This window comes from Carassius carassius, chromosome 10, assembly GCF_963082965.1.
Source record: "Carassius carassius chromosome 10, fCarCar2.1, whole genome shotgun sequence".
Taxonomy (NCBI): Eukaryota; Metazoa; Chordata; class Actinopteri; order Cypriniformes; family Cyprinidae; genus Carassius; species Carassius carassius.
The window spans coordinates 24,898,412-24,925,068 of NC_081764.1; the positions used below are offsets into that span (position 1 = coordinate 24,898,412).

The 26,657-nt window shown below is 40.4% G+C and overlaps 1 protein-coding gene across 1 annotated transcript in view; it reads right to left on the reverse strand.

Moving 5' to 3' along the window:
* Positions 1-25,076, reverse strand: part of LOC132151997 (protein kinase C alpha type) — a 132,356-nt gene extending 107,280 nt beyond the window's left edge. Inside the window, exons 1-2 of the mRNA XM_059560600.1 lie at positions 24,674-25,076; positions 23,765-23,796 (exon numbers count right to left, since the gene is read on the reverse strand). Of these exons, the coding sequence (XP_059416583.1) occupies positions 23,765-23,796; positions 24,674-24,843 (202 nt within the window). The 5' untranslated portion in view covers positions 24,844-25,076. The remainder of the gene's footprint in view (positions 1-23,764; positions 23,797-24,673) is intronic.
* Positions 25,077-26,657: the final 1,581 nt, after the last annotated feature.

Here is a 26,657-nt window from a genome sequence, read left to right on the forward strand (position 1 = left end):
AAAACCCCAGACTTCCCTCTCCCTAGACACTTCCTCCAGCTCTTCTGGGGGGACACAGAGGCGTTCCCAGGCCAGCCGGGAGACATAGTCTCTCCAGCGTGTCCTAGGTCTCCCCCAGGGTCTCCTCCTAGTGGGATGTGCCCGGAACACCTTCCCGGGAAGGCATCCAGGAGGCATCCGGAACAGATGCCCGAGCCACCTCAGCTGACCCCTCTCGATGTGGAGGAGCAGCGGCTCTACTCTGAGCTCCTCCCGGGTGACTGAGCTTCTCACCCTATCTCTAAGGGATCGCCCAGCCACCCTGCGGAGAAAGCACATTTCGGCCGCCTGTATCCGGGATCTTGTCCTTTCGGTCATGACCCAAAGCTCATGACCATAGGTGAGAGTAGGAACGTAGATTGACCGGTAAATCGAGAGCTTCGCCTTGCGGCTCAGCTCTTTCTTCACCACGACAGACCGGTACATCGACCGCATTACTGCAGAAGCTGCACCGATCCGTCTGTCAATCTCCCGTTCCCTCCTTCCCTCACTCGTGAACAAGACCCCAAGATACTTAAACTCCTCCACTTGAGGCAGGAACTCTCCACCAACCTGAAGTGGGCAAGCCACCCTTTTCCGACTGAGGACCATGGCCTCGGATTTGGAGGTGCTGATTCTCATCCCAGCCGCTTCACACTCGGCTGCAAACCGTCCCAGTGCATGCTGAAGGTCCTGGCCTGATGAGGCCAACACGACAACATCATCCGCAAAGAGCAGAGACGAAATCGTGTTGTCACCAAACCTGACCCCCTCCGGCCCCTGGCTGCGCCTAGAAATTCTGTCCATAAAAATCATGAACAGAACCGGCAACAAAGGGCAGCCCTGCCGGAGTCCAACACGCACCGGGAACAAGTCTGACTTACAGCTGGCAATACGAACCAAGCTCCTGCTCCGTTCGTACAGGGACCGGATAGCCCTTAGCAAAGGGCCCCGGACCCCATACTCCCGGAGAACCCTCCACAGGCCGCCGCGATGGACACAGTCGAATGCCTTCTCCAAATCCACAAAGCACATGTGGACTGGTTGGGCATACTCCCATGAACCCTCCAGCACCCTGTAGAGGGTATAGAGCTGGTCCAGTGTTCCACGGCCTGGACGAAAACCACACTGTTCCTCCTGAATCCGAGGTTCTACTATCGGCCGGATTCTCCTCTCCAGTACCCTGGCATAGACTTTCCCAGGGAGGCTGAGAAGTGTGATCCCCCTGTAGTTGGAACACACCCTCCGGTCCCCCTTCTTAAAAAGAGGGACCACCACCCCGGTCTGCCATCCCAGAGGCACCGTCCCCGACTGCCACGCGATGCTGCAGAGGCGTGTCAGCCAAGACAGCCCCACAACATCCAGAGACTTGAGGTACTCAGGGCGGATCTCATCCACCCCCGGTGCCTTGCCACCGAGGAGTTTCTTGACTACCTCGGTGACTTCAGCTTGGGTTATGGACGAGTCCACATCTGAGCCCTCAGCCTCTGCTTCCTCAATGGAAGACGTGACAGCGGGATTGAGGAGATCCTCGAAGTATTCCTTCCACCGTCCAACGACATCCCCAGTTGAGGTCAACAGCTCCCCACCTCTACTGTAAACAGCGTTGGTAGGGCACTGCTTCCCTCTCCTGAGGCGCCGGACGGTTTGCCAGAATCTCTTCGAGGCTGACCGATAGTCCTTCTCCATGGCCTTACCGAACTCCTCCCAGGCCCGAGTTTTTGCCTCCACAACCACCCGGGCTGTAGTCCGCTTGGCCTGCCGGTACCACAAGCCAACCAGGCCCGATAGGACTCCTTCTTCAGCTTGACGGCATCCCTTACTTCCGGTGTCCACCACCGGGTTCGGGGATTGCCGCCTCGACAGGCACCCGAAACCTTACGGCCACAGCTCCGAGCGGCCGCTTCGACAATGGAGGTGGAGAACATGGTCCACTCGGACTCAATATCTCCAGCCTCCCTCGGGATCCGGTCGAAGCTCTGCCGGAGGTGGGAGTTGAAGATCTCTCTGACAGGAGACTCGGCCAAACGTTCCCAGCAGACCCTCACAGTACGTTTGGGTCTGCCGAGTCTGTCCAGCTTCCTCCACCGCCATCGGATCCAACTCACCACCAGGTGGTGATCGGTTGACAGCTCCGCCCCTCTCTTCACCCGAGTGTCCAAGACATACGGCCGGAGGTCGGATGAAACGACCACAAAGTCGATCATCGACCTACGGCCTAGGGTGTCCTGGTGCCACGTGTACTGATGGACACCCTTATGCTTGAACATGGTGTTCGTTATGGACAAGCTGTAACTAGCACAGAAGTCCAATAACTGAACACCGCTCGGGTTCAGATCAGGGGGGGGCCGTTCCTCCCAATCACGCCCCTCCAGGTGTCACTGTCGTTGCCCACGTGGGCGTTGAAGTCCCCCAGTAAAACGACGGAGTCCCCAGTCGGAGCACTTTCCAGCACCCCTCCCAGAGACTCCAAGAAGGCTGGGTACTCTGCATTGCCGTTCGGCCGTAGGCACAAACGACAGTGAGAGACCTATCCCCGACCCGAAGGCGCAGGGAAGCGACCCTCTCGTTCACCGGGGTAAACTCCAACACATGGCAGCTGAGCTGGGGGGCTATAAGCAAACCCACACCAGCCCGCCGCCTCTCACCATGGGCAACTCCAGAGTGGTGAAGAGTCCATCCTCTCTCGAGGAGTGTGGTACCAGAGCCCAAGCTGTGCGTAGAGGTGAGTCCGACTATCGCTAGTCGGAACCTCTCTACCTCACGCACAATCTCGGGCTCCTTCCCCGCCAGTGAGGTGACGTTCCACGTCCCTAGAGCTAGTTTCCGTGTCCAGGGATCGGGCTGTCGAGGCCCCCGCCTTCGACTGCCACCCGATTGTCTAAGCACCGGCCCCTTACGGTCCCTCCTGTAGGTGGTGAGCCCACGGGAAGGCGGCCCCACATCGCTCCTTCGGGCTGAGCCCGGCCGGACCCCGTGGGGGGAGGCCCGGCCACCAGGCGCTCGCATACGAGCCCCAACCCCGGGCCTGGCTCCAGGGTGGGGCCCCGGCTGCGCCATACCGGGCGACGTCACGGTCCTTTGATTTATTCTTCTCATAAGGGGTTTTGAACCGCTCTTAGTCTGACCCGTCGCCTAGGACCTGTTTGCCTTGGGAGACCCTACCAGGGGCATATAGCCCCGGACAACATAGCTCCTATGGTCATTCGGGTACTCAAACCCCTCCACCACGTTAAGGTGGCAGTTCAAGGAGGAGTAATACTATAGTGTCATTTGAAAACATTGCAATTGCGTTTTAAAATACAACAATGAGCACCACGAAACCATTTAAAGAGGTGCATTCAGCGGTCTCCTTGACGGGAAACAGTCATCAAAGTAAAATGATCTAAAACATATGGCGCGCTCTCTTCATTTTATCAAATGATCATAATCACATCTATTCATTTTACAGTCCTGCTACTAGCATTTTATTCAGACTAAAACCCCTTTCATTCGGGTGAGAAAGCTTTTTTTCCAAGTGGCTTTGCATATAATAATAATAATACCGCTGTAGACGCATTTTGCAGTATTAAGGTTATTAATTGATCGTTAATTTAAACGTCGATCGATCATGGAAATGATCGAATATTGACATACCTAAATGCAAATGAGTTGGATGAAACCTGGCTATTGTCTGCATCAAACCATGCTTCCGAACAAATGTCATTCACCGTTCTGGGCAGCTCCAGCACAGCTGTCTCTCCGAGCACTGTCTGTGAGCGGGGCGGAGTAAAGGAGCCCTCAATCACGCTTCTCCACCCCATTTACAGAGTGAGATTCTCTGACTACCTTTATCTCCCAAGGGCTTTTATTGAATCTTCCAAAGGTTTTGGCTTGGGGTCCTTCACATGCGCAGCAGCACTTTCCACTGCAACAATAACACGGGGCTGCCCGCCGACGTGCCTGACTTTAAATCGGCGCTACTAAACACGGATATCGGCCGATGCCGATATATATATAAAAAAAAGACAAATATCGGCCCGATATATCGACAGAGCGATGTATCGGTCGACCTCTAGCGTGAATTCATTAAAAACAGTTCTGTACTGTTAAACAACAGATATACTGTACAACAAAAATACTTCTATTTCGGGAAACAGTTGTTAGTATCTAGTTAATCAGACATAATAACTATGTCAGTTGCAAACAGCTCTGAAAAACTCATGTCAATAATGTGGTTATATCTTTTGCTTGAACACTTGTGATTGGATCAAGCAAAATGTATCTTAATGTCAGGTGTAAACAGGACCAGAGAGAGAAAGCGAGAGACTGCCTGTTTTGTAAACGAATGTGCAAAGAGATATTCAGTGAATGTATAATTTTGCAGTTCACCAGAAATACACAAGCACATTTACTTTGATGATCTGCTTTAAGAGGAAGCCAAAAGCCTTCATCTCTCCATTTGTTGAATTACTATCATGTTGTTATCCCCCCATCAAAAGCCAATAAACCACCTCTCTCTCCCCTTTAAAAGACAATAAACCATGGTTCCCCATCAAATAATGTTATAAAACAAAACCAAAAAAAAAACAATAATAAAAAAAATATATATACAATTGTGGTCAGATTGTGCAGTAATTTAGAGTGGATGCATTACACGGCTAATGTGTTTGCACAGATATACGCACCAGTGATATACACTAATGCAGAGCTTTGCTTGATCTGTGCATTTATAATGCGGCTTACTCTGAAACACCCAGCCCAATGTCCCCCCCCCCCCCCCCCCGCACACTCGCATCTAAACATCACTACCTCACTGGATTACTCAATAGCACCAATGCGAATATCTCTCCATGATATTTCCACAGCAAAAGTGAAGAAAGTACAGTCACTGCATATATTACAATGCTTTTCAACAGATTGTGTACTATAATGGTGTTGTTGTAGAGTTCCAATGACACAACATAAAATCAAAGCCACAACCAAGCTGCTTCGGATACTGGGGTTGGGTCATGATTTATGTTCCATAAATGTTAAAGAAAGTGAATGCAGATCAGGTATTGTTTTATACGGTGGCAGAGAGAGCTCAACGTGCCGCAAATAAAAAAACACATAAAAAAAAAAAACATCTGCAAATTAAGAAAACATCTTCATCAATTTGACAACAGACGTGCTGCAAATTCTCACAACACATTCAAATATAAAAACATGTTGCATATTCTCCCAGTACAATCAAATAAAGAAATGCGCTGCAAATTTCTCACATCACAATCAAATATATAGAAATGTGCTGCAAATTCTCACAACACATCCAAATACAGAAACACGCTGCAAATTGTCACAACACAACCATGTGCATAAACGCACTGCAAATTCTCACAAAACAACCAAATACAGAAATGCACTGCAAATTCTCACAACACGATTCAAATACATATTTGCAGCACGTTTCTGTATTTGGTTGTGTTGTGTGAAATTGTAGCATGTTTATTGTCAAACTGATGAAAATGTTTTCTTAATTTGCAGACAGGGAACCAGCAGTCTACATATACCGTATTTTCCGGACTATAAGTCGCACTTTCTTTTTCATAGTTTGGCTGGTCCTGCGAATTATAGTCAGGTGCGACTTATTTATCAAAATTAATTTGACATGAACCGAGAGAAATGAACCAAGAGAAAACATTACCGTCTACAGCCGCGAGAGGGCGCTCTATGCTGCTCAGTGCTCCTGTAGCCTACCACTGAGCACCATAGATCGCCCTCTCACGGCTGGAGACGGTAATGTTTTCTCTTGGTTCATTATAAATAAATAATTGGTTCTAAATAAATGCGACTTACAGTCCAGTGCGACTTATATATGTTTTTTTCCTCGTCATGACGTATTTTTGGACTGATGCGACTTATAAAAAAACGGTAAGCTGCAATGTCTAAATTTACATTAAGACATCAATGTCATTAATTTAATCATTAAAGGGGTGGTTCACCTGTGTTTTTTTTCTAGGCTTAATTGTGTTTATGGGGTGCAGTCTAACATGTGTTAATGCTTTGTTTAAAAAATAAAATAAAATAAATAATTTTCATATAATTTACATTTATTCCACACCACTCTGTCTCTTCTCTGAGAAACGTGATCATTTCCTAATTTATGAAGCCCCTCCCTCAGAAATAGGCAATGGGCTCTGATTAGTTAGCTAGTCCAGTGAGTTGTGATTGGCTAAACCGTTTCTAAATGTCCCACCCTTCACCTCAGCGGCATGTGCTCCAGTTGTATTGTAAACAATGGTGTCCTTAATATCACTTATCAGTTTAAGCCCGATTGAGAAACAGAGGATATTATTGAAGAGGATCTTGCAAAACCGGTGCAAGCACAGCTTTTAATGCTAGGCCTATATTTTTGTTTGTTGTTGTCTCATACTTTTAGATACACTGTTATCTGTAAACGTTACTGCTTATTTTAGCTTTTAATATACAGTTTTATCCTGATTAAAGCTTTAATACAGTACAGCAACTGTACACGAGTTCATGTTTCACGCTTCTCATAGCTATGTGTAAATAAGTGTATAATTGGAACAGTTCAATGTTGGAGCTGAACTGAATGAGAGCGAGAGAGAGAGAGAGAGAGAGAGAGAAATGCAGAGCAGGGGGACACGAGGAACAGTTTTAAGAGCCGCTGCTTTAAAACATTGATTTTGAAACTTACGAATCCACTAGAATCATTAGAAGAAAGAATCACAATTCATATATGAATACAGTCGTGGCCAAAAGTTTTGAGAATTACATATATATTGGAAATTTGGAAAAGTTGCTGCTTAAGTTTTTATAATAGCAATTTGCATATACTCCAGAATGTTATGAAGAGTGATCAGATGAATTGCATAGTCCTTCTTTGCCATGAAAATTAACTTAATCCCAAAAAAACCTTTCCACTGCATTTCATTGCTGTCATTAAAGGACCTGCTGAGATCTTTTCAGTAATCGTCTTGTTAACTCAGGTGAGAATGTTGACTAACACAAGGCTGGAGATCATTATGTCAGGCTGATTGGGTTAGAATGGCAGACTTGACATGTTAAAAGGAGGGTGATGCTTGAAATCATTGTTCTTCCATTGTTAACCATGGTGACCTGCAAAGGAACGCGTGCAGCAATCATTGTGTTGCATAAAAATGGCTTCACAGGCAAGGATATTGTGGCTACTAAAATTGCACCTAAATCAACAATTTATAGGATCATCAAGAACTTCAAGGAAAGAGGTTCAATTCTTGTAAAGAAGGCTTCAGGGCGTCCAACAAAGTCCAGCAAGCGCCAGGATCGTCTCCTAAAGAGGATTCAGCTGCGGGATCGGAGTGCCACCAGTGCAGAGCTTGCTCAGGAATGGCAGCAGGCAGGTGTGAGCGCATCTGCATGCACAGTGAGGCGAAGACTTTTGGAAGATGGCCTGGTGTCAAGAAGGGCAGCAAAGAAGCCACTTCTCTCCAAAAAAACATCAGGGACAGATTAATCTTCTGCAGAAAGTATAGTCAATGGACTGCTGAGGACTGGGGCAAAGTCATATTCTCCGATGAAGCCTCTTTCCGATTGTTTGGGGCATCTGGAAAAAGGCTTGTCCGGAGAAGAAAAGGTGAGCGTTACTATCAGTCCTGTGTTATGCCAACAGTAAAGCATCCTGACACCATTCATGTGTGGGGTTGCTTCTCATCCAAGGGAGTGGGCTCACTCACAATTCTGCCCAAAAACACAGCCATGAATAAAGAATGGTACCAAAACACCCTCCAACAGCAACTTCTTCCAACAATCCAACAACAGTTTGGTGAAGAACAATGCATTTTCCAGCACGATGGAGCACCGCGCCATAAGGCAAAAGTGATAACTAAGTGGCTCGGGGACCAGAATGTTAAAATTTTGGGTCCATGGCCTGGAAACTCCCCAGATCTTAATCCCATTGAGAACTTGTGGTCAATCCTCAAGAGGCGGGTGGACAAAAAAAACCCCACTAATTCTGACAAACTCCAAGAACTGATTATGAAAGAATGGGTTGCTTTCAGTCAGGATTTGGCCCAGAAGTTGATTGAGAGCATGCCCAGTCAAATTGCAGAGGTCCTGAAAAAGAAGGGCCAACACTGCAAATACTGACTCTTTGCATAAATGTCATGTAATTGTCGATAAAAGCCTTTGAAACGTATGTGCTTGTAATTATATTTCTGTACATCACAGAAACAACTGAAACAAAGATCTAAAAGCAGTTTAGCAGCAAACTTTTTGAAAACTAATATTTATGTAATTCTCAAAACTTTTGGCCACGACTGTAGATTTTTACATGCACCTCTAGTTTTCTCTTCCTCTTCTCTAAAGTAGCACAGCATGGCCTCGCCTCATTTGCTGCCTTTTTCCGAGGACAGGGCTTATTTGGGTTTGGAAGTAACTTGTTGTAGGCCCTACCAGCCATTTTTGTATTCATTAAACTGCCAGAATTTTAAAAGACGATATCTCCGTTTGCATTGTACTTTCAGCTTCGTAACTTTGCAGAAATTATGTTTAAACAGCAACATTACACATTAACTAACTGTCACACTGTTTTGCGTTTATTTTGTTATTAAAGCTTTATTTGAAGGTCCGCCGGCGGTTCCTGCCACCTTAACTTTGTTAACTGTAATGTTAAAAAAGTTAAATTGCAATCAACTACCCCTTTAAAATTCTATGTAATGTGCTCTATATTATATATTTACTTACCTATTATATTTACTAGATTATTGTTGAAATTCTGTTGTGCCCTGTTGCACAAATAAAACCTATTCTTTGGACTAACAAATTGATATTTTTCTATGGCATCTCATCAGCTAGGCTTTATTTATTTTTTTTTGTCTACAGCAAATATTTATTATCAGAAGTGAAGAATCACAGCTTGATTCTATTGAAGCCCCACGCAACACCTTACAAACAATGTGCCAATTAAACCAATCTTTTTTCATACTGGATTTTGTGCTACTTCTATTTACTTGTCCTAGGATTGTTGTACCACTTAAGGAAGTTCCTCTGAAATCCTTTGGGCAGTAAATAGAAAATGTGTGTTGACCTCAAATCATTAATTTTAACAAAAACTTAAAAAAAAAAGTTTACATTTTAGCATTAGTACTTTCTCTCAGATATAAAAAAATGTGTGGATGCTTACAAGTATATTTTTGTTTCCTTCAATCTTTCTGACTAGCTACAAATGAAAAATGCAATATTGCAAATTGCATCTAGTGCTGAGTACAGTTTAATGATAATGACATTTTTATGACTGTCTTTCAAAATAATATACAGCTTATGAACTTCATGACAAAAGCTCTTTTTGGGATAATCACATAATCCACTGATCTTTTAAGCACAGTTTATACTTTTAATCCCCCCACAAAAGAGAGAATCCATTAGAGTGAAATATCCATATCAAAGTCTTAAATGTGATGGTCTGTCTGTCCTGGTGATTTCTCATTTGGTGATCTGCTGTTCAGAAGGTATAGTGGTGATACAGATGTCTGGATGATCCTATATACATGAATCCTTCGAAAAGCACAAGCTCTCATAGAGGACTGGTTTAAAGAAATGAGCTAACAGATGACAACATTGAAAAAAAAATTCAGACCTCTGAAACTCTAAATTTTCTATTGACTGATAACATCAAATTTTTTCAACTGGCCAAATTGAATTAATGTGAATTAAATTTTATAAATTAAAGTAGGCCAACTGAAAAATGTTTGATGTGACCAGTCACTAGAAAATATTTGAGTTGGAGAGATTTCTATTTACAGTGAAAGCTGTCAATGCACATAAACAAAATAAATAAAAATATAGTGGAAATGCAAAAGAAAAAATTTGGAGCATGCTTAAACTGGAAAAATAAATAAGTATATAAAAATCTGTGAAGCTCTGTATTAAACCACTTCATTTGATGAAAATAATGTGATGTTATGTTAAAAATAAAATTAACATGTCAATAAACAGTTCATTGTTAACAGTGAAAAAAAAAAAGTTAAATTAATTTATATTCTTTTTGAAGATAAAATTTAAACCTTAAAGCTTAAATATTTGGAAAACAGAATTTGTGACAAAATAACATTCTATTTTCTCCTTCAATTGTCAAGAGCTTAACTTCAACCTTTACTGCACTTTGTTCTTCTTTTAGCTATTTATCTATAGTGGCTTATGAATCAGATGTCTCACACATTCACAGAAAAATAGCTTACTTCCAAAAAAAGAAAAAGAAAAATGTGGATATTTACCTTCAGCTTTTGTTGGATTTGATATAACATCAGACTCACATAAGGCTCTTCTGTTTGCTTAGAATTTAAATATGATGTGTGTAGCCTCTACTGTACTGTGTGTTCTACAAAATACAGAAAAAAGTAATGCCAGTTTAGAATGATATGGCACTGAATTAGGGCTGTGCAATTAATTGAAAAAAAAAAAACGGTTCGATTTCGACTCGATTTTGGCCTCCAACGATCATGAAAATACAATAATCGAGATAAAACGATTATTGTGCCCCATTCCGCCCCCTTTTTGCAGCGCTGCACTTTTGTTCCTCCATAAAAGCCCAATTTCCCGTGCAAATCAGTAAAATCATGTAACATGACATTTGCATAATGGGACATGCTTTATTTATAAAAGTATATTTATTCATGTTTTTAAAAGCGTGAAAGAGAACTTTCGCTGCTCCTCAGGAAGAGATATGCGCTTAGAGACGGAACAGAACACGGACATGTAAAGTCATCTTTTAGCTCAAGGTGCGTGCCTAAATGCTCAAATACACGCAAAAATGTGTCAAAATGCTGCGCTGAGTGATTATTCATGTATACATTCGTCAGTCATGTAATAAATGAACGTAAAGACTTGAGAATGAAAATACGTGTTACGGTAATTTGGATCCATGCGGCTCTTAAAGTAACAGCGGGCTATTTTCCTACTGTGACTGTGTGCTTATTAATCAAACTACAAAAGACAAATTTATAATTACACACTACTCTTGAGTGAAGTACTTTTGTAGCTTTAAGAAACAAAAAAAGTTTAATTCTTACAGTGAAGACTGTTGTTTTATTATACAATTGATTACTAATTTCTGTAGTAGGCTGTAAACTGCTTGAGACTTGCATAAAATAAACATTAAAGCACAGTTTGTTTCATTTGTATCTTTTTATTCTATTGCCTTTGTCCTTTGCGTTTTTTTTACTCAGTTTAATTATTTTCTGTAATTTTCAATAATTTTGTGGACTTTTTGTTTGTTTGTTTGAAATTCCGCTGGTCTCTACAATGTCGATGTCATAGCAACCTTATTTACAGAAAATATATATTTGATATGTATCACTTTCTTTAAATAAATCACTCATATTAACTTTTGGTCATATGGCCCCCTCATAATCGTGTTAAATAATCGTGATTACAATATTGACCAAAATAATCGTGATTATGATTTTTTTCATAATCGAGCAGCCCTACACTGAATAAATGATGGAATGGACATTTTTGGGTAAACTGTTTTCCTTTAACACTGCAGACTGTAACGTAAATGTAACACAGCATGAAAGATCCTTCTCTCCAAAGGCCCCCCTTCCAATGTAAAGCTTTGTCAGCACTGCCAATAGTTACAGGCACTGATCATGCATGATATGACTTTTTACTAAATGTATAGTAACAAATACCCCCCATCCAGCCAATATTACTAAAATGTCCATCCCTATTGTGTGCACAAATAACCACTGTAATCTTTAGAATTCCGGATTTCCCTGAAATGCTGCCACAATGTACTCTGAATATACTATGCATTATTTTCCACATAACTGCAGTCACAATATTTATCATACTGAGTACATTTTCAAAAAAAAAAAAGTGTTTACTAATGCTAAAAGGAACAAACAATATGGATTAAACATTAAAAGCCTGAGGACATGCAGCCCACCTTATGCATGGCTGAAGGATTTCAGCTTAAATATGGGTTTGCATTTCACTGCAGAAACATTAAAATGCTCTTAAATGGTTAGTTCACCCAAAAATGAAAATGAAGCCATACATTTTTCACCCTGAAGTAACCCTAGGTTTATATGACTTTCTTCTTACATACGAACCAAGTTGGAGTCATTTAAAAAAATGTATTTGATCTTTCAAGCTGTTTTATGCCACTCACGGGTCTTGCACTGCATCAGTCCTTGAGAAGTTTAATGAAAAGCTAATCAATTAAAAAAAAGTGTCTCACACTCCTGTAGCAAATCGATGCATTTTCTTAAGAATAATAGCCATATTCAAAACATAATAATCACTTTAATCTAGCTTGTGTTAACAACTGTAAATGCAGTTCTGGGGGAATGACATATAAGGTCAGATTTGGGCATGCGCAGCTCAGAGGTGACGCATGCGGAAATGCAACGGAGAGATCAAAACAAAACTACGGTCACTAATTAGAAAATTAATTACAAAATGAGGATTTGTAAAGAAAAATGTCAGAGGATTTCATTATAAGCCAAGAGGAGACTGGTTTTCCTTTGCTAAAGTAAGGAAACTTTGCTTCATTTACTCCTGGTAACAAACGTTGGTTTTCACGAGACTCAGTGGCGCATGCGCAATGCTGACCTCATACATCATGCTCCAGAACTGCTTCCGTTTTACACCTGTGAGCGCAAGCTAGATTAAAGTGATTATAAAATTTTGAATATGGATATTTTGCTTACAAAAATGCTACACAGTGTCTGCACCATTTGCCACATGTACAGTTTAGCTCTCTTTGTCGGCAACGAGGGATTCGCGTGATAAATGCATGGAAATAGTTTGGCTGACAGAGAAAGTTTCAGAAATAGAGACATGTATCCAAACTTTAATTGAGGAAAGTAAGAATATGAGGACTGTAGATACAGCTTTGGATGCGACTAGCTCAGGGAGTCCTGTACATTGTTCGGTTCCAGCTACAGCGCCTCTGCAGCAGGGCAACTGGGTGACAGTAAGGCAGCATAGTCGCAACACCGCAAAACACCGCTCTTCTGTTCCGATCAAAACATTAAACAGGTTCTCCCCACTCAGTAACACACCCACTTAGAAACCTGATGAAAGTGCTCTATTTATTGGTGATTCTATTGTAAGGAACGTGAAAATAGAGACACCAGCCAGCATAGTCCACTGATTGTGGGAGCCAAAGCATCTGACATTTTAGCAAATTTAAAAGTGCTGGCTAATGCTAAACGTAAATACAGTAAGATTGTTATGATATAAAAATACATGAAATCAGTCCTGGAGAAAACTGGAAAAGTAATGGCTCGGAAGTCAAATGTCTCACGAGTTTATATTTCAAATCTGAAGAAGACACCATGAAAAATTTGATTCCTGCAACCTGAATCCTGCAATTTTTCTGAGACTATGTCTAGCCCCCCCCCACCCCCATAAAAAATATTTACCAACTGTATTGAAGGTTCTACTATTTTAGTCATTAAACATACCCCTGCATAGTTTTTCAATTATAAAGAAATAGACAGAAACTTAGACGTATAAATTATTTATTTTAGCACTAGAAAAATACTATAAAAATAATTTGAGTAAGAAAAATAAATAAGAAAAAATAAAAAAGATTTAACTTTGTATGCCAATTACAGAACATCCTGAGATGAATGAACAATAAACTCTGGTCATATAGTTAATATCACCTGCTGATGGCCAGTTATAGAGATGGTAATCATATATATGCACCATAAAGTCAATAGTCACACTCTATAGATATAGATGTCGTTCACATTGAGCTGTGATTACCCAGTAAAACCAGTGTGCTGATTTGCTCTCAAACAGATGGTAATCATTCCGATACAGGCACATTCAACATAAAACACACTCACACATATATAAAAAATGTTGAAAAAATAAAGAATGAAAAAGGCTCTAAGTTCCTCCTCCATCAGATGACAGGTGTGTCAGAACGTGTGTGTCACAAGCCGTCACGAGAGTGCCATAATTCAAATAAACAATCTTCCGCCTATCTTTAACTTACTTTTTAGTGGATCATCTCATTCTGTTTGTGACACTGTACGCTGGGCTTAAGAGCTTTATAATGATATATAGTTTGTCAAGATTAAATTTGTCCCGTTTAATTTAATCTATTCGTAAACATTGACACGTGCAAACAAGGAGTTCAGTGTGGCCGCGTCTGGGTGCGGCTTAACAGGTTAAAGAGGTGTGTGAACTTGGAAGTATGATGTCAGACACTGTAATACTCCTCCCTACTTACTGTGTTGATGAGATACACAGCAGACTGTCTTCACTCAATGGCTGGATGTCTAAGTGGTGCCCGCAGAATAACACAGTTTCGTGGTGCCACACTCCTCACTAGAAATATGGCACATAGTCTTAGAGTTTGCACTTGACTAACTCTGGCCCAGGTCAGGAAGCAGACAGACTGGCTAAATAGACCATCCACTAGCCGCCTCATGCCACAGAAATCAGTTAATTCTCAGAACATAGAGACTTTTTCACCTAGATATCACGCTATAGAGACTATGTGTCTGTTCCCGAACCATAAAATACAAAAAACGTCCAAACCAATTTAAGAGTATCAATTTAGTTGATGTTCAACAAATGAAAAAACAAATGTAATACGGATAAACAAATGATAAAGCTTGGCTTATTGAATATCTGGTCCCTTTCTACAAAAGCATTTTTTCTGTAAAATATATGATAACTGAACATTACTTGTATGTGCTCTGTTTGACAGAAACCTGGCTAAAAAAAGATGATTACATTATTTTAAATGAGTCTACCCCCAAAGATTACTTTTACAAACATAAGCCGCGTCCAAAAGGTAAAGGGTGATGTGTTGCTACAATTTATAAAGATATTTTTAGTATTTCTCAGACGGCAGGCTTCAGGTATAATCCATTTAAAGCAATGGTGCTTCATATAACATTATCTAGAGAAACAAGTGTTAATGATAAATTCCCTTGATGCTTGTACTGGCTAATGTATGCAGGCCACCAGGGCACCATACATAATTTATTAAAGAATTTGCTGATTTTATATTCGAGTTAGTGCTGGCTGCAGATAAAGTTTTAATTGTTGGTGATTTTGATATCCATGTTGATAATGAAAAAGATGCATTGGGATCAGCATTCATAAACATTTTGAACTCAATTGGGGTTAGACAACATGTGTCAGGACCTACTCATTGTTGAAATCATACTCTAGATTTAATACTGTCACATGGAATTGATGTTGATGGTGCTGAAATTATGCAGCCAAGCAATATCACAGATCATTATCTAGTCTTGGGTAAACTTCATACAGCTAAAACTTTAGATTCTACTCCTTGTTACAAGTATTGTAGAACCTAGGGTTTAGCCAATAGATGATGTCATCGTCCATCGCCAATGGCTGATAGACACCCCCCCCCCTTTTAATGCATCATAACTTTTTAGTTTCACTATTACTTTTGAGATTAGCAATCACACGTAGGCCTACTCTATTTATACCAGCAGTTCTCAATTCCAGTCCTCTGGCCCCCTGCTCTGCACATTTTGTATGTTTCTCTTATGCTTCAGAGGTTTGCTCTATTTGAACGTAAGTGCCCTGCGAAGTGGACATCACAGGATATTATGCATTGAATTGTGTGAGACCTGAGTTTAAATTGTATTTATTTACAGAGGTATATGATGTCACACTTGTCCATGTGTGAAGAGGTTGCGCTGCGCAAATCTGTGAATGAATGTTCCAAAGTGAGGTAAACTTCAACAGGTTTGGAGGAACAGCTGGAGAAAAACAAAACTAGAGGTATTTCATATTGCTCGGCGGGAAAGTACTCTATCCTACAGAAAATCTTTAAAAAGCTCAAGATCTGTTTTTTTTTCATCTCTTTTAAAATAATACAAACATAACCCCAGGTATTTATTAATAATAATAATAATTAAGAATTCATTACATTTATATAGCACTTTTCTAGGCACTCAAAGCGCTTACATTGTCAGGGGGTATCTCCTCATCCACCACCAGTGTGCAGCATCCACCTGGATGATGCGACGGCAGCCATAGTGCGCCAGAACGCCCACCACACACCAGCTTACTGGTGGAGAGGGACAGAGTGATGAAGCCAATCAGCGGATATGGGGATTGTTAGGAGGCCATGATGGTCAGAGGCCAATGGGCAAACTTAGCCAGGATGCCGAGGTCACAACTCTACTCTTTTCGAAAGACATCCTGGGATTTTTAATGACCACAGAGAGTCAGGACCTCGGTTTAACGTCTCAGCCGAAGGACGGTGCTTGTTGACAGTATAGTGTCCCCATCACTACACTGGGGCGCTAGGACCCACACAGACCACAGGGTGAGCACCCCCTACTGGCCTCACTAGAACCTCTTCCAGCAGCAACCTAGTTTTCTCAGGAGGTCTCCCATCCAGGTACTGACCAGGCTCAGCCCTGCTTAGCTTCAGTGGGAAACCGGTCTTGGGCTCCAGGGTGATATGGCTGCCGGCCATATTCAATATAGAGGTCTTCACGGGTCCAAAAATTCATGCCCGAACCCAAAAGAGACCCGTAAAGTACTACACCGAACCGACCCGGACCCGTCTAATATTTCAAAAGCTGGACCCGGACCCGTGTAGATCCGAGAAATGCCTACCCGGACCCGACCCAGACCCGTCTATTATTTGAAAGCTTGACCCGAACCCGTCGGGAAGACATAGACCCGACTGGACCCGATTGTCACATATTCCACCTTAAATTGCTATTACAAGTCAATAAACCTGTTGCGAAAAATACAGCTTTTTGTCTTACCTAATTTAAGGAGCCGTAGTCTCTCTACCTGACTGCCTGTGATGCATTACAATTCTCAGACAAGAAAGTTATCCATGTTATTGCTCTCGTTATTCCAAGTCCAAGCTTAATTCACTCATTATTTCAGCTTCCAAAGTCCTCTTGATGTCACGGTGACGGATGACAAATGCAACTGTACACATGTACATTCTGACTCGAGTTAACTCGCATAAAAACCTCAACTGTTTGCCCTTTTGAACTATAATAACGATAGCTCGTGCAATGCCATGGCCGCTGATGTTATTTATTTGCTAACATCTCTGTGCTCTGCGTCGAGTCTGAATCTGACCAATAAAACTCTAAGATTAAACGGTTCATTTATATTATTATAAAAATGGAAGAAAATGGCGGTCAAAGTGTCCCTCACTGGTTGCCATAGAAACATGAAACGCGATCGGGACTGCACATGCGTGCTAGCTGTATCAACCTAAAATATGCTTTAACGCAATTTGAGCATCATAGAAAACATTCATTTGACAGTTCACCTCGGATTGTCTTGCTGATTTGAAATATATTAAATATTAGTGTGTCAAGTCTGCAAGCATTATCACCATGCGTGCACTTGCATTAACTCTGAGTCTGCGCGCTCTGATTCTAAGGGCAGAGAGAGAGAGAGAGAGAGAGAGAGAGAGAGAGTTTTTTTTTTGCTTTTTTTCTTTTCCTAATTTTACAAGTTGCAAGTTACAAAAAACACAAGCAGTGTTTGATCACAGCCGGGTGTTCTCCGAGTCTGATGACTCCGATCGCACGGGTATTACACACAATGTTAAACAGATCCGGGACCCGAGGTAATAGACGCGAACCCGACCCGGACCTGGCTGATCATTTAAAATATGATCAATCTCGAATCTTCCCTTTCTGTCCAAGATACTAGAAAAGGTATTATCCTCACAATTATATTTCTTCTTAGAGAAAAATGGTATCTGTGAGGATTTCCAGTCAGGATTTAGACCGTATCACAGTACTGAGACTGCTCTCCTTAGAGTTACAAATGACCTGCTCTTATCATCTGACCGTGATTGTATCTCTCTATTAGTGCAATTGGAACTTAGTGCTGCGTTCGACACTACTGACCACAATATTCTCTTGAATAGACTAGAAAACTTTGCAGGCATTAAATGGTAGTGCATTAGCATGGTTCAAATCATGCTTATCTGACGGCAATCAATTCATTGCAGTGGATTAAGAGGTATCATATCGATAAACACAATTGTATATAAGTATAAAGAATGGCATTGGTTTTATTTTTAGTGATAAGAAGAGTGTTTTTTTTAATTAGCATATTTTTGTGTTTTGCTTTGGTACCGAAATTGGTACCGAGAACCGTGGATTTTCACTGGTATCAGTACTAGGGCTGGGTATCGATTCATATGTTCCAGATCGATTCGATTTCAATTCACGAGCTCTCAAATCGATTCGATTTCGATTTTTGATTCGATTTTCGATTTCGATTCGATTTTCTATACTCGATTTTCGATTCAAGTCAATGAATATAGATTTAATACAAATACTATATGTATAAAAAAGAACAGTCAACATGTGAAGTTTACAATTGGGTAATTAATAAAAAGAAATTAAGAGCCACAAACCTGTATATTAAACTTTTATTTTAAGTACACTTGGGTACATTAATTAATTAATTATGTTAAATAAATACAAGTTTGATGCAAGATGAAAAAATGCTTTGTTCTTGTCCACAACACTATCGTCGTCGTCTTGCTTACGAAATCTAAAATGCTTCCATACCTCTGACTTTTTATGTGAAGGTGGCATCAACGTCGAAAAAGCACCTGAAACCCTTTAAGCCAGTGTCACGCTCTCTGGTCTCTGTTTCCCTGAGTCTCCACTAGTGGTCTCACTTCCCCATAGGCACCTCACCGTAGGCACTACAATTCCCACAAAGCCTTGTCCCTTCATCACAGTAATTGCACTCCTGTTAATTGCACTCAGGTGTCTTCACTTGATAGTCATTACCCTGCCTATAATAACCGGTCCTTTTCTTTTTGTTTTCATGGAGTCCTTTCATTCCGTCACCCAGTTTCCTCGCCTTCCGAGTTTCCTCGCCTTCCTAGTTTCCTCGTCTTCCGAGTTTCCTGTTCCGGTTCCTATTCCCATTCCTGTTCCTTCCGTATTTATTTGTCGTTTGGATTGATTTCTGGTTTTGACCCCTGCTTGTTGGATTCTGATTTGGGTTACCCATTAAACCACATTGCGTTTGGATCTCTCGTCCCCTGTGTTTCCCTGGGTTCTGATCGTAACAGCCAGTGGTTCTCAACCTTTTTTTCCAGCGGGCCGCATTATGGTCCAAGTACAAGTCTCGTGGGCCGCACGCATATAATTTACACATTATGTCACCATTACAAACCAACCTGATTTATAATATTATAGCCTAAATATTATGATATCTAATCGATTAGATTCATTGAAATAAATAAATAATTCTACTCCCCATAAATAAAACACCTGATTCTGTCGGGAGCTGAACAATTTTGTGAAATTCGGCTCGATGTAGTAACAGCACAATGAAGTTGCGATTATAAAGCCTGTGTTATACTTTCCGCATTAGCAATCCGGACGCAGACACGGCCAGCACTGACGCGGACTTCTTCAATTTATATTTCCGAAAGTGTACACTGATGGTCCGCTCTGCAACAAACATGTGAACAAACAATTGCCCAGAATTATTGCACATCGCTGTCTTTATATTCTTTATTGATGGATTGCACAGGTTCGATTGGCAATGGGCTTCTTCACACTGCCTGAACATGTGCAATTGTGCTTTTGAAGCCTACTGACCACGCGCACCTGTCCGCGCGGGCGTCTGCTCAGAGCCTCGGCACACACTCTCCGATGGCTATTTTTACGTCACGCCTACCTAGCGGTCCATAGCGGACTTGTGGATGCGGAAAGTATAAGAGGCTTTAAGATGCAGTCTGTAAGACACGCACGGGAGCATGACCCTGACGCGCGACATTGCAGAAAATGTGCGTTCACAAATGTAGCCTATGTTGATCCAAATATGGAAAGCACTTTCGAATTTAATAATATGAGGTTCTCTCCAGAGATGTTTTGCCACATTTCTTCAATTAAGGATGATTGCTACGTAGTATATGGTGTTTCCATTTGCCTGAACTTCTTCAAGTGAGTTGCGGGGGAAAACCGAAAATCCTTCTTCACTACTGATACTGCGACTATTCTTTTTTTTGTATGTGTTCAGTTGCTGGCATTCTCCACATTTATTTTTTTTCTCCCTTTTAACAAACTAATGGCTGTTGATGGCTTTTATGTGTTCGTAATGTTATGTGAGTAGCCTAAGTCTGCTCAAGTCTGAAAATAATTTATGAAAAACAAAATAATTTCACATAAAAACATTAGGCTATAGCTTATATTTCTTTAGTAGCCTACATTTTTTTCAATTAATGTAAAAAATAAAATTAAGTGTAAAACAAAGTTTTTTTGTGTGTGTGTGTGTGTGTCAGCATATGGTGGGCTGCATTTGAATTCGTGACGGGCCGCGAGTTGAGAACCAATGCTTTAAGCACTGAATGAATGAATGACAGGTTCGCTGGTAACATCGCACACGGCACATAAGAGAGTGACATCTAGTGGAGAAGATTTTTAATTAGATTAACGCTAATCTTACGTTCAATGTCTGCGGAAATAAATATGGAAAAAAAATCGATTTATGGCCTTTGAGAATCGATTTTGAATCGGCCACATTTTAAAAAACGACTAATCGAAAAAATTTTACCCAGCCCTAATTGGTACCAAATACTGAAATTTTGGTACCGTGACAACACTACCTAGGTGTGCTATTTGATGGCAGTCTTTTCTTTGAAAGCCACATTTCTAGCATTTTTAAAACTGCATTTTTCATCTCAAAAATATATCTAAAATACGACCTATGCTCTCAATGTCAAATGTAGACATAGGTCTGAGAGCATAGGCCGTAATTTAGATATATTTAGTGTTCAGACTATGGAATAACCTACCTAACATTATTTGGGAGGCAGACACACTCTGTCAGTTTAAATCTAGATTAAAGATCCAGTACGTATCCAGCCCAGATGGTGGATCAGCACCTAGAGAGGACCTCTACATCCCTGAGCGTTAGCCACGCCACAAGGATACTCTGTTTTCTTTCAAATCAAAGCATAACTACACACAGAAAATGTATCATTGTGGCGCGGCTGATGCAGAGGAGCATATGCTGCCTGCGTTCAGTTCAAATTCTCCAAAATGGCTCCATGGAGATGTGGAGAAACACAGAGGAGACAAACTGTTGAATAAACTCATTTTTGTTTTATTTGAGTACAAAAAGTATTCTCGTCGCTTCATAATGTTACGGCTAAACCACTGATGGCAGATGTACTATTCTGATGATGCTTTTCATACTTCTGGACCTTGACAGTGTATTTTACTTGGCAGTCTATGGGACAGTCACAAGCCTCCTGGTTTTCATCCAAAATATCTTAAATTGTGTTCCGAAGATGAACAAAGCTTTTATAGGTTTGGAACGACATGAGGGTAAGTGATAAATGATAAAATTTTCATTTTGGGGTTGAGTATTCATTTAATTGATTTGACATTTAGTTCAGCTGTGTGCACCTCATTACAGCCAGTACTTAAGTTCTCTCTATTTCAGTTTGGTTCTTCATACCTCATTTAAGCTTTGTTGAAGTTTATCCTGTCTTCCAGTAACCTGGTAATTGTATTAAAGGATTTTTTTATCTTTCATCTTTGTTTTCATGGTCATGTTTATTACAAACCATGACATCACTTAATTTGCAGTTGTTTGATTTTTTTTTTCAGCTACAGAGAGCAAGATCACCAGAGTGGCAACAAATTATGCAATATACTTATTAAATAAATAAAATATGTTCCCAAAACAAATGTTTTAGAGCACATAAGAGGGACACATGACTATAGTATAAAATTATCAGTGTACTGTGCTGAATGCAATGCATATTTAAAACATAAACTGATATGAAATAGTTGATGCAAAGTGGAAGTTTTAAGGAAAAAGTGTCAAACATTAACAAGCAGGTAAAGTTTCAGAGGGAGGAAATAATCTTTCTTATCTCCCTTTAGCTCTGTAAGTTCCCAATGGCATGGCATGAGTTTGATGGTAGTAATTGTGGATAACTAGGGAAAAGTCACATGAGAGGAAGCAATGACTCAACTTTTCTGTCATGGTCTTATTTGCCTGTCCATTTTTGCAAACATTCTGGAAACTGGCCTATAATGGTTCAGGCTGGGGAAATAGATGGACTAATTACAAACTAAACAACTCACCCACTCAGACATTCTGTTATTTGTAAGCAAGAAAGGTTTTTTTTTTTTGAGCGCACAGCTTGGTGAAGGTAGACCTCCATATCTGTAACCAGTGTGACACCTGCAGTGTTTATGGAGCTAAGGATTTAATAACTATCTGAAAAGAAGACGACTACTAAAAATAATATTTAAATCACAGTGAGTCACATAAATTACATATGAACACAACAATGTTTAAAAACAATAACTTGATACACACACACACACTCACTCTCGCTCTCTCTCTCTAATAACTGAATTTGAATGAATAACTGCATTATGTCTGCTATCAACTGCTCAAGCCTCCATTACTAGGTCTAAAATGACGGTTTGGAATTAGCAATGGCCACATTTTAGAGAGAATAGTTTTCAAAACCATAAAACCAAAATGAACACACAAAAATATTTTTTGGTATGTCTCTGGAAAAACAATTCAAATAAACAATCTTCCGCCTATCTTTCACTATTTTTTTTTTTTTTTTTTTGTGGATCATCTCATTCTGTTTGTGACATTGTAGGCTTTCTGAGTGTGAATTATTCCATATCGGACACAAACAATTCTGTTCCTGAAGAACTGAAACGTAAACAAAGGAATTATGATGCATATTACAATGTTATTGCTTCATGGACTAAATGTGCTCCATGAGATGTCGTTCAGTGGACCCTTACCTTTCTAACTAAACTTGGATTTACAGCTGTTGATGTGTTTATGACTCGTTATTACGACAAATCTTGTATGTACTGCGTTTTTATTCTTCATGTTTTGATGTGTGCCGCTTACACAATTCTAGCAAATACATTCTTTATAAGCTTTCCATTGAAAAACAGCGATCTGCCATCAATGGTAGAGGCTTATATCTTTATAATGATACATAGTTTGTCAAGATTAAATTTGTCCTGTTTCATTTAATCTTTTAGTAATTATTGATACGTGCAAACAAGGGAGTTTAGGATGCCCGCGTCGGGGTGCAGGTTAGGTTTAATTTAAAATTCAGATTTCAATTTCAGTGACACTGAACATTCAAAAAGACAACAGGGCTGAAATGTAAAGTATTAAGAACGATGCACACAAAAGTCACTTTTAAACAAAACAGCTTTTCTGTTGGTCAGTGTAGCAAATTTATGTGACCATTTTGAAATCTGCATGGGGAACTTTCTTGCCCACACGGGAAACTGATTGTGCAAATTCCTACTGGAAATTTTTCAAAGCAACAGCAAATGTGACCACACATTAAGTGTGAAATGTAGGCAAACAAACAAAACCTTCCTTTCGGTTGAAAAGGGCATGTTACTCAATATAAGTAGCTTCCATAGATGAACTGCCCCTCTGTGTGTAAGGCTTTTCACTGAGATACCAAACAGCTATTGGGTTTCTGTCTTTAAGACAAGAGTTATTTAGCTCAAGGCCAGCTAAGAGATGCTTTGAGACATTATAGCTCACATTTTGCCTGCTAATTTCAGCCTCAATCACCACAACAGTGACTACTACTACTACACTGAACTGAGCTGATCATGTGTGAAAAGGGAACTGTTTCAAGATTATGTCTTGTGTTGAGGACCACAGCATCATCTCTTTAAGTTAGGATCAATAAGAGTGACTGTTCAGAGAATAAGCATGACATGCAAATCCATCTATGGCAGCTTACCTTGGCACTGAAAGCCTTGCTTTCCAAACCCCCTGATGAAGAGGAGAAAGAGAAAAACAATGCATTAGAGATCTGCCTCTCTAAATCCTTTAATGGGCTTTTAGCTATCAGTTCTTCCACTATCAGTATCAGCTCTTCCACTGAACATGCAATCCCTTAATTAAAAAGTAAATGGACAGCTATGGTGTCTCATGTTTGATTTGTGTCAATGCACATCCAGGAAAACCATAAAAGGCATGCCCTTTAACAGTAAATTTTACAGGGAGCCATACATTTGATAACTGAACCAGAACTGCATGTTCAAACAAATAATGAAAAAAAGAACTATCTGAAAAAAAAATATATTAAAAAAAATTAATACAAAGATGCACTGTTAAATTATTAATAATTTTTATTATCATTATACTCTCATATCTGAACAATAATTCATATATTAAATTGTATAGGTTACTAAATAAACTAGAAACAAGTGTGAAGCAATGACTTGACTGAACTAAATGCCCCACTGTTAGCCTATCTGGACAAACCGATCACGCCCAAATCATGGCAAGCCCAGTAAACGTGAGACATGCAGAATAAAGCAGTAGTCCGAAACTTAAGCAACTTTAGCTTTAGTTCTGACCAAAAACAAAATACATTTATTTTACGAAAGCAAGTTAAAGCGCGTGAGTCTTGTAAAACAAGAGTTCTGCCTTACATTCCAATAAACTCTAAACGTGTTTTATTCATGTGCGTTCTGAACACAGCTGAAATGGAAACAGTGAGTTTCTAAATTCTTAAACTGGTGTCTGTTCCAAGGTGTAGCCTACTCCTGGTAACAGGCCAGCTGCAAGATCTACAGTAACACTGTGATAATCTTTAAACTTATACCAATATTGCAATAATTCGTGTGTGAAATGATCTACTCACCAAATAAATTCAGTGCAGTGACTGCAGAAAGTCGGCTGCTTGAAAAACCTCGCAATAAATTTGTGGTTTTTCACTTCATGGACGTTTTTCTGCCTCAAAGCACCTTTACGTGCGAATCGATTTGCAACGTCAGATGTGGACTGCTCGTTGCTTTGTATGATATCAGCCATCGCACAAAGAGGAGAGAATAATTCCCCGTAGAGTATGTGGAAGTTGCTGTCAGATAAATATAACGTTGTTTTTCTGCCTTGTCGTTTGTCCGGGTAGCGCAACAGTTGGGTACGCACGTGCGGAAAGGGTTTCTCCTGCTTTCGCGACAACTCCTGTGTGTGACAGCTTCCAGCGAGCGCTCCGCTTCCTTCTCGCTCGAGCTGACGTCACTGAAGTGTCCTTGTGCCGGGAGTGGATAATAACACTCGCCACTGGATCATGAGTCCCGTGCAATGAGCGTCATCCGGCGGTCAAGAAACATGTGTGCGCGTTTCGGTGAGAAATCCACAAGATAATCGTCCTTAAAAGGACTTTTGTGACAAGTTTGAACCTTCGTATGGTTGCTCTTTCTTTTATACATGTAGATCCTGAACTATATGGAAGCACATGTGTAGCGATATTCAATTTGCAATGTAATATGCAAAATGACAATGCAATATGTAAAATGGCAATGCATTTCTGTATTTACATTTACATTTTCCAATACATTTGTGCAACGTTTGGTGCAAAATGAAGATGAAAATTAAATTACATAATTTTCATTTGCCATTTCATACACCAGTTTTAATATGTAAAATTAATACTAATTTTAACGCTTTATAAGTTGCAAAATTAAAATGAAAATGTATTACAGAAATGATTAGATATGTATAACATGTTCAAGCAAAAACTGTGGCAAAATTATCATTTAAATGCTATTTTTCTTAAATGCATTAACACTCACAGTCAAGACACTTACGATTGCATTTTCCTTCAGTGTCCCGCAATGAATGTAGCAAAATTCAATGTGCACATTGAAAATGCATTCCGAGCCGATCACGTCTCCGCCCCCTCGCACCATGTCGATCACTGCGTGAACAAGGCGGGGCTTGCAGAAGGTCAGAGACTCAAATCTCAAGAAGAGGATTCAAGTGAGAGAACATGGACAAGACCGTTGGTCCGTGTATGTTTTGATCATTTCGGTTTATGGCTTCAAAATTACATTCGCACTTGTGGGCGGCGCTGAAACGCTGCTTTTCATCTGATTGGTCGAATCGCTCAACCTTCAGCTCGGTCTTTCCATTCTTTCAGACAGAATAAGAGTCAGTGCGAGTGAAGCACTGTAATGTCTGAAACTACACTCACTGTTAATTAGCATAATATTTGAATCAGATGATGCTGGCCACATAATTCGTGCTGCTGCGACTTGCAAGAGACCCCGTTAAATTATTTCTAGGTTATAGTATTGTATAAATATTGTCCCACTGATAAAAACAGTGCAAATAGTTCTGTCTCCTTGGATAACAGTGAAGTGGAAATAAATATAGTTAAATTTATGAAATAAAATTAAATAGGATTTTTGGGAAGGTAAGTCTGGCCAGTTATACAGCAACACGAGTCAGACGAGTCTGAAGATCTGAGCTGAATTTGGTGAAACATTAAAGTTCTAGTCTGTGTCAGTTACTCTCATAATAAATAATAATAATAATGTTACCCGTATTTTTCGGTATAAGTTGCATCAGTCCAAAAATACGTCATGACGAGGAAAAAAACATATATAAGTCGCATTTATTCAGAACCAAGAGAAAACATTACCGTCTACAGCCGCGAGAGGGCGCTCTGGGGTAGGCTACAGGAGCACTGAGCAGCATAGAGCTAATTTTACTATTTTTATTTCAGAAATGTAACAATATTAATTTTTACAATTATTTATTAATGTCACACACACATACCTAGTGCCTTATGACTTAAAAGATGAGAGTGGTAAATGTTACAGACATGGAACTGTTCAGTC